The sequence below is a fragment of the Ahaetulla prasina genome, chromosome 7, assembly GCF_028640845.1.
Source record: "Ahaetulla prasina isolate Xishuangbanna chromosome 7, ASM2864084v1, whole genome shotgun sequence".
NCBI lineage: Eukaryota > Metazoa > Chordata > Lepidosauria > Squamata > Colubridae > Ahaetulla > Ahaetulla prasina.
The window spans coordinates 100754651-100762961 of record NC_080545.1 but is presented as its reverse complement, the minus strand read 5'-3'; the positions used below and the strand labels follow the sequence as shown (position 1 = coordinate 100762961).

Genomic DNA, 8311 nt, shown 5'->3' with positions numbered 1-8311 from the left:
TGCAACCGGGCGCCCTCCGCTTTCTTTCTCAGCTCCCACAATCCTCGACCAAAGGAGAGGGAGGGGGAGAGACATATTTGGGAAGGGCCGCCTTCGGAACGTCACGCTTCCCCCGCTCGCCGAGTAGGGGCTCCGCGGCCCGGGGCGGCCTTTGTGGGGCGCGAGCCTCTGCTTGGGGGGGCGCCCTCCTCCCAGCCAAAGTAGCCCGCTGGAGCGCTCGCTTTGTGCGGGACGGGACGGGACGGCGGACGGAGGGGAGGCGAGGTCGGGCGGGCTCGGGCTTTGCGGCTGCCTCCATCCCGCCGCATTCTTCAGCTCCGAGCCTAACAAAGCCGGGAGGCGGCGGGGACCCGCGGCCAAACTTGGCCAAACTTTTTTCCCCCCAGAGTTTACAAAAGTTTGCCAAACTTTGCAACAGTTTGTCAAACTTTGCAACAGTTTGTCAAACTTTGCCAAACTTCCTTTCCTTCGCACAAAGAGCCCTTCTTCGGGCGGGGAAAAGCTTTTCCCCCGCGGGGAACGGGGCGGGAGCATGGGCTGCGCCCCCCGGCTGCCCCCTCCTCGCCCAGCGGCCCCCCAAGTCCTGGGACCGGCCCCGCTCGCTCAGCCCGGTGGGTCCTAGGCGCGCGGCGGTGGGTCCCCATGGCTGGCGGCGGGCGGCTGCAGCCCTGCGCCCTGGCCTCCTGCTGGCTGGGGCTTCTCGGTGTGGCGGCGGCGGCGGCTTCGCTGAACGGCAGCTCGGCGTTGGAGGATCGGTGCAAGCGCGCCGCGCCCTGCGAGGCCCTCCGGGAGAGCCACTGCTTGGGATCGCCTCTGCCATACGCCGCCACCTCCACTCTGCTGGCCGGGGACTCGAGCTCGCAGGCGGAGGCGCACGACAAGCTGTTGCTCTGGTCTGGTAAGGTTGCGCGGTGAAGCCGCGCGCGATCCTGAGAGTAGAAAGAGAGAGGGAAGGAAGGGCGCCCGGGGCATCCTGCGCACAGGGACTCGGAGGCGTGGGTAGGATAGGATCGCTGCCCCGGGGTGTTGGACTTGGGGGGGAGGTCCCCCCCATTCACTCGCTGTACCCCAAAATGAGCCGGGAAGATGGGTGGGAGTCAGTTTTCTGCCAAGCCATCAGTGGATTACAACCAACAGCTCTGGGGAGTTGGTTGTAGGAGCCCCCCATCCTCTCCTGCACCCCAAAATGAGTGGGAGATGGATGCTAGTCAACTCCTCCCCCCACCCCCCTGGTGTGCAAGGCGCCCGTGTGATAGGAGCATGGGGGGGGGAGCTTCAAATGGCTTGTGCACCCCAAAAATGAGCCTTGTATATAGGGTGGGAGTTAACTCCCATTTCCCATTGTCATATAAGGAGTAGATGGGATAGGACAGATGGCTACGGCGTATTTTCCCTGGGAGGGTCCCCCATTGGCTCGCTGCGCCCCAAAAATAAGTTCTGGAGAGTTTGGGATCCAACTCCCTCCACCGTGATTGTGTGGGGTAAGTGGAATAGGACTGAGGTCTCCGGGGTGTTGGAAGGGAGGGGGGGTCTCCCATCTGCTCGTATATCCCCAAAATGAGCACTGTAGACAGGATGAGAGTCAGTTCCCCTCCCCCAAAACAGTTCAAGGCATCCATGGCTCAAGCTGGCCCTGAAGGGTGTTGGTCCTGGGTGGGAGGGTGTCCCCACACACTCACCAAGGTTGAAAAACACGGCTTTATAGAGTCTTAACCTGCACCATTAATCGGACAATTGAACCAGGGTTCTAGGTTTGCACAAGACTGTGGACTGTTAAACTAGTCACTTTTCCTGGCTTCACACAACATTTAGACCCGTGAGGGCTAACCTTTTTGCCATCGCATGCCAGGAGCAAGGGTGGGTGGGTGGGGGTCATACGTGCACGTGCCCACACCCATAATTCTACGCACCCTGCGCATGCACATGCGACTGTCGTCCCCCGCCACCGGCTCCTGGCACACGATGGCCCGGTAGGCCCGTTTTTCTCTCTCACCTTGCTCCAGAGCCTTTCTATGAGTCTGGGGAGGGCGAAAACAGCCTTCCCCACTCTCCAGAGGCCAGAAACAGCCTGTTTGCCAACTTCCGTTTGGACAGAAATGACGTTTTTTGCTGTCCCCATCCTCCAGAGACTCCTAGAGAGGCTCTGGAGCCAGGTGAGAGAGAAAAACAGGCCTTCCCCACCAGCCCCCCAGGCCCTCTGGAGGCAGGAAACAGCCTCTTTTCCTCCTTCTGGTGGGTCCAGAAGGCCCGAAAATCAGCTGGCAGAGCTGAGTTCGCGTGCCCACTGATATGGCTACGTGTGCCACCTGTGGCACGCATGCCATAGGCTCGCCATCACGGATTTAGACTATTTGAACCGGGCAAAGTGTTTTGCGCTGATCGTATGGACGTTGTTTTGTGTGTTTGTGCCTCTCGCTTAAAAGTAACCACAACATCAGCTATCCAGGGCCTCAACCACCCATTTAATCTTACTTCATGCCCAGTATTTTTTTTTTCCTTTAGATTGAAAATGAGGACTATAAAAAGGGCAAAACCTTTCAGGTTTCTAGTCCTCAAGGAAAGTTTTCGGTACTCGATGGCCAGATTTTATTATTTTTATTATCATCATTTTAATTATTCGGCCAATTATAATAAGTTTTTTAATGGATGTTTTTATTTGTATTTATATGTATATTTTCATCTGGTTGTTAACCGCCCTGAGTCCCTAGGGAGATAGGGCGGTATAAAAATACGAAAAATAAATAAATAAATAAATAAATAAGGAAGCTTGTTCTCCTATTTCTCTCCCGGTTTTCTCAGGTTTGCGAAACGCGCCGCGCTGCTGGGATGTGATCCAGCCCCTCTTGTGTGCCGTGTACATGCCCAAGTGCCAAGACGGCCAAGTGGAACTGCCCAGCCAAACGTTGTGCCAAGCCACGCGGGGGCCCTGCACCATCGTGGAACGAGAGAGGGGCTGGCCCGACTTCCTCAAATGCACCACGGATCGGTTCCCTGAAGGATGCCCGGTAAGAATCCGTCTGTGTCTCCCCCACCCGCAGAGTCGGTGGGCACTTTATTTATTTAGCATGTGGCATATAGTAGCTCCAACCTTGGCAACTTTAAGCCTGGCGGACTTCAACTCCCAGAATCCCCCAGCCAGCAAAGCTGGCTGGGGAATTCTGGGAGTTGAAGTCCCCCAGGCTTAAAGTTGCCAAGGTTGGAGACCCCTGGCATACAGTACATGGATAATGGTCCTTGACTTACAACTGTTCATTTAAGAGACCGTTGGAAGTTACAATGGCTCTGAAAAAGGTGATTTACGATCGTTTTTCACACTTACGACCGTTGCGGTGACGTGATTAAAATTCAGACAGGTTGGCAGCTGGCTCGTATTTATGACGGCCCCACCGTCCCGGGGTCGTGTGATCCCCTTTTGCGACCTTCCGACGAGCGAAGGCCATGAGGAAGCCAGTGATTCACTTAACAACCGTGTGACTAGTTTAACAACGGCAGTGATTCACTTAACAACCGTGGCAAGAAAGGTCATAACGTGGAACAAAACTCGCTGAACAACCGTTGTCGCCTAGCTGCAGAAATGTCGGGCTCAGTTATGGTCGTACATCGAGGACCGTATAGTAAAAAATACAGAAAAACAGGATACAGGTACACGTTTGATGAAAATTGTGTCAGTTCAATTATGTAAGGTAGGAATTCAAAATTCCTCGATTAACAACAGTTAATGTGACCGTTCAAAGTTGAAAAAGTGACTTACGACCGTTTTTCACGCGTACGACCTTTATGGCATCCGCATGATCACGCGATCAAAATTCAGATGCTAGGCGACTGACTCAGACTTACGACGGTTGCCGTGTCCCTGGATCACAGGATCCCCTTTTGTGACCTCCTGACCAGCGAAATCCAACTGGAGAAACCAGATTCGCTTAACAACCGTGTTATTAATGGAACAACTGCAGTGATTCACTTAACAACTGTAGCAAGGAAGGTTGTAAAATGGGGGGAAAGTCACCTAAGAGATGTCTCACTTAACAACAGAAATTTGGGGCTCGATTGTGGTCATATGTCAGGGACTGCCTGTATGTATGACTCGCTTAAATTTTAAATTATCAAATTGATTTTATGGGTTTTAATTTTTTTGTAAATTTTAGAGGGTAATATTTTATCTATAAGTAGCCATATCAAATAGGTTTTTTAAGGGTTGTTTTTAGTTTTGTATTGTTGTTTTCTTTCTGTATTTTGTTCTTGGCTGTACACCGCCCTGAGTCCTTCGGGAGAAGGGCGGTCTATAAATAAAAATATTCTATTCTATTCTATTCTATTCTATTCTATTCTATTCTATTCTATGTAAGCTATAGGTTACATTATGAAATACAGATAGTCCTTGACTTACAACCATTCGTTTAGTGACTGTTTGAAGTTACAACCGCATGGAAAAAAGTGACTTATGAATGCCTATGGAGATTCTCAATCCTCCAGGTCCTGGTTGTCCCAAAGGAGCTTTTTTTCAAGAGGTGACTAAACTTTCTTGGTTTTTCTTTGAAGATGTTTCGCTTCTCATCCGAGAAGGTTCCCCAGTTCTGACTTGGATGGTGGGGAATGGAAAGATTGATATTCCTTGCAGACAGCTGGTCATTTGCATCCTTTTAGAGGGTCGTTAAGGCCACCTGGAGATTGATCTGTGTCTTCGGAGTCACCTGAGCGGTGCAAATGGTTACGGGACTGTCTGCTGCCACCGAATGCCTCCCACCGGCCCGTGCGCTCTCACAGGGAGGGACTCCTCAGGGTGCCGTCGGCCAGGCAGTGCCGACTGGCGACACCCAGGGGAAGGGCCTTTTCTGTGGGGGCTCCCGCCCTCTGGAACGAGCTTCCCCCAGGACTTCGCCAACTTCCGGACCTCCGAACCTTCCGCCACGAGCTTAAGACACATCTATTTATCTGCGCAGGACTGGACTAGATTTTTTAAATTTTTAAATGTTTAAATTTTAAATTTGGTTTTAAATGGGGTTTTATTATTTATATCTCTATTTTAAATATTCGGCCTATGTAATAAGTTTTTTAAATTAATGTTTTACTTTGTATATATATATATATATATGTTTTTTATATGGCTGTAAACCACCCTGAGTCCCTAGGGAGATAGGGCAGCATAAAAGTATGAATAATAAATAAAAATAAATAAATAACAAAAGGACTGCAATTCCAAGAAGGCTCCACACTCATTTGCACCGCTCAGGTGGCTCCGAAGACACAGATAAACCTCCCAAGTGGCCTCAGTGACCCTCTAAAAGGATGCAAATGACCAGCTGCCTGCAAGGAGTATCAATCCTTCCGTTCCCCACCATCCGGTCAGAGCTGAAGAAGCTTCTTGGACAATAAGAGAAACGTCTTCAAAGAAAAAACAAGGAAGTCCAGTTGCCTCTTGAAAAAAGCACTGTTGTAACTTAGGAATGTACTTTTCACTCTTACGACCGTTCTAGCATGGTGTTGTGTCTGCGCTCCCCCGAGCTGGGCCCCCTGCCAGAAAGTGACTTGGACAGTGAGGGGGAAGGGCCATCAGGACTTACCTCTGGAGCACCGGCTTCCCTGGCTCAGCTCCAGGAGCCAAAGGCAGGCCAGGTGGAGGAGATAACGAGGCCTCCGTCCCCTGACTCTTCCCCCCCCAGGCCACGCCTCCAGACCCGGCTGATGGCAATCAGGCCTGGCTGGACCCTAGGTTTCGTAGGCAGGAGAGGCGGGAACAACAGAAGCAGGGGTGGGGCAGGCCTAGGAAGTGCTGAGTCATGGAGCCACACCCCACAGGATATAAAGGCAGCCAGAGCTGCTATGCCTCTTCATAGCAGGCAAATCAATTGCTTGACCAGAGCTAAAGTACTGTTTGTTGACTCATCGGCATCAAGGGAGATAACAGAGACACTTGGCAGATGCTCGCTAGTTTGCTGCCAGAGCTGATAGTGCTGGCTAATTAAGTCATCGCTCTGACAGAGGCAAGGGGGGACAGAACACATGGCTAATAACTAAGTAAACCCTGTCCTCGTTTCTTTTCCCCCCCCCCGCCAGAACGAGGTCCAGAATATTAAATTCAACAGCTCGGGGCGATGCGAAGCCCCCCTAGTGCAGACCGACAACCCCAAGAGTTGGTACGAAGATGTGGAAGGTTGTGGGATCCAGTGCCAGAACCCGCTTTTCACCCAGAAGGAACATCGCGAGATGCACACCTACATCGCCGCCTTCAGTTCGATCACCATTTTTTGCACCTTTTTCACGCTGGTGAGCACGAGGGGAGCCAGGCCCGGGGTGGATGAGAGGGAGGGGGGAGGATTTGATCAGGGCTCCAGGCTTAAAAAGCAGTGGTGGGATTCAGCCGATTCAGGCGAACCGGTAGTTAAATTGCTGCCTGACCCCACCGCGTCCCGCCCTGCCCCTTCCAGGAGTCCCCATTTTGACTCCCAGGTAAGTGCAGGGAGGCCTATTAGGCCCAAAATGGAGTGCAGGGGGGCGGAGCATCCTCCCGTGGCCCATTTTTGCTCCCAAGGGGTGCAGGAGGCTGGGTGCTGCTGTTCACACACCCTTTGGCCCAAAGTCACCTAGCCAGCTTTCATGCTTAAGGCAGGACTAGAACTCCCCGTCTCGTGGTGATTGGCTCAAAGTCACCCAGCCGGCTTTCATGCTTAAGGCAGGACTAGAACTCCCAGTCTCCTGGTGATTGGCTCAAAGTCACCCAGCTGGCTTTCATGCTTAAGGAGGACTAGAACTCCCAGTCTCCTGGTGATTGGCTCAAAGTCACCCAGCCGGCTTTCATGCTTAAGGCAGGACTAGAACTCCCAGTCTCCTGGTGATTGGCCCAAAGTTACCCAATTGGCTTTCATGCTTAAGGCAGGACTAGAACTCCCAGTCTCCTGATGATTGGCCCAAAGTCACCCAGTTGGCTTTCATGCCTAATGCAGGACTAGAACTCCCAGTCTCCTGGTTTCTAGGCTGGTGCCTTCACCACTAGACCAAACTGGGTGCACCCCTTTTCCCAGTAATTCTACTTCGCCTTTCAAAGTTATTAGCTGGTATTCTGCAACCTGGCGCCCTCCAGCTGTGCTGGGTTTACAACACCCACAATTCTAGCTGGTGGCACACCTGGAAGGCGCAGGATGGCCAAAAACCAGTCTCACCTTATTCCGCTCTCCCTCCAGGCCACCTTCATAGCTGACTGGAAGAATTCGAACCGTTACCCCGCTGTGATCCTCTTCTACGTCAACGCCTGCTTCTTCATGGGCAGCATCGGCTGGCTGGCCCAGTTCATGGACGGCGCCCGCAGCGAGATCGTCTGCCGGGCTGACGGCACCATGCGCTTGGGAGAGCCCACGTAGGTTCAGGGGTGGGTGGGTTTCGCTTGGAGATCCCCTTGCACTCTGAGCTGCACCCACAAAACGCTACAGAACATCCCCCTGCGCCCCTCCCCCCCCCGATACATTGATGTCTGGAGATAATCAGTCATGGTTGTCCCCAAGGTGCTTTTTCAAAAGGCATCTGGGATCATTTTTCTTCGAAGAGGTTTCGCTTCTCATCCGAGAAGCTTCTTCAGTTCTGAATGAATGGTGGAGTTTGGAAGGATTTAGATTCCTTGCAGTCGTCCGGTCATTAGTACTCTCTCTGAGAGACTTTGAGGCCGCTTGGAGGTTTATCTAGGCCCTCAGGGTCAGTCTTCTGTCCACCTTCTGGACAGTGAGGACCGCTGGCTTGAAAGAGGGGTCAAAGAGGCCATCTGTGTTAAAACTGAGCGCACACACACGCACCCAATAGAGAGGGAGAAGTACAACAGCGCCTGTGTCGTGTCCCCCTCCCCCTCCGACGACCGGGTCTAGGAAGTCCGTATCAAGCGTGGCCACGAAGCCTCTGCAGCTTTGCCAAATTCCTTTCAGATTTCTCAGGGCAGGCAGGAATCCAAGTTGTGACTTCAGCAAACTAGACGAGACTTGGCTTGACTCAAGGTTGGAATGCCAAAAGCAGGTCCTTTATATAGGCTGTGGGGTGTGGCTCCATGACTCAGCGTTTATCCAGGCCTGCCCCTCCCTTCCTTCTGCTGGCGTCACCTCTCAGATCTCCGGAAGCGAGGATCCTCCCACGCTGAATTGTCTTCTGCTGTTTGAGAAAGGGAAAGGTCAGAAGGAGTAGGCCCGAGTAATTCCAATCCGTGGCTGACTTCCTCTGATAGCTGAGCCAATGGAACACACGCCGTGTGAGTGAGGTTTGTTTGTTCATTCCTGACACCCTGTCCAGGTATGGGGCCAGGGCCGGGGGCTGGAGGCATGACAGGCCGTTCATC

General features: G+C 52.5%; 1 protein-coding gene across 1 annotated transcript in view; it reads left to right on the top strand.

The window, feature by feature from the left end:
• Positions 1–72: 72 nt before the first annotated feature.
• SMO (smoothened, frizzled class receptor) overlaps positions 73–8311 on the top strand; it is a 28231-nt gene continuing 19992 nt past the window's right edge. The window contains exons 1-4 of the mRNA XM_058190152.1: positions 73–898; positions 2800–3005; positions 6055–6264; positions 7179–7351. Coding sequence (XP_058046135.1) covers positions 643–898; positions 2800–3005; positions 6055–6264; positions 7179–7351 — 845 coding nt within the window. The 5' untranslated portion in view covers positions 73–642. The remainder of the gene's footprint in view (positions 899–2799; positions 3006–6054; positions 6265–7178; positions 7352–8311) is intronic.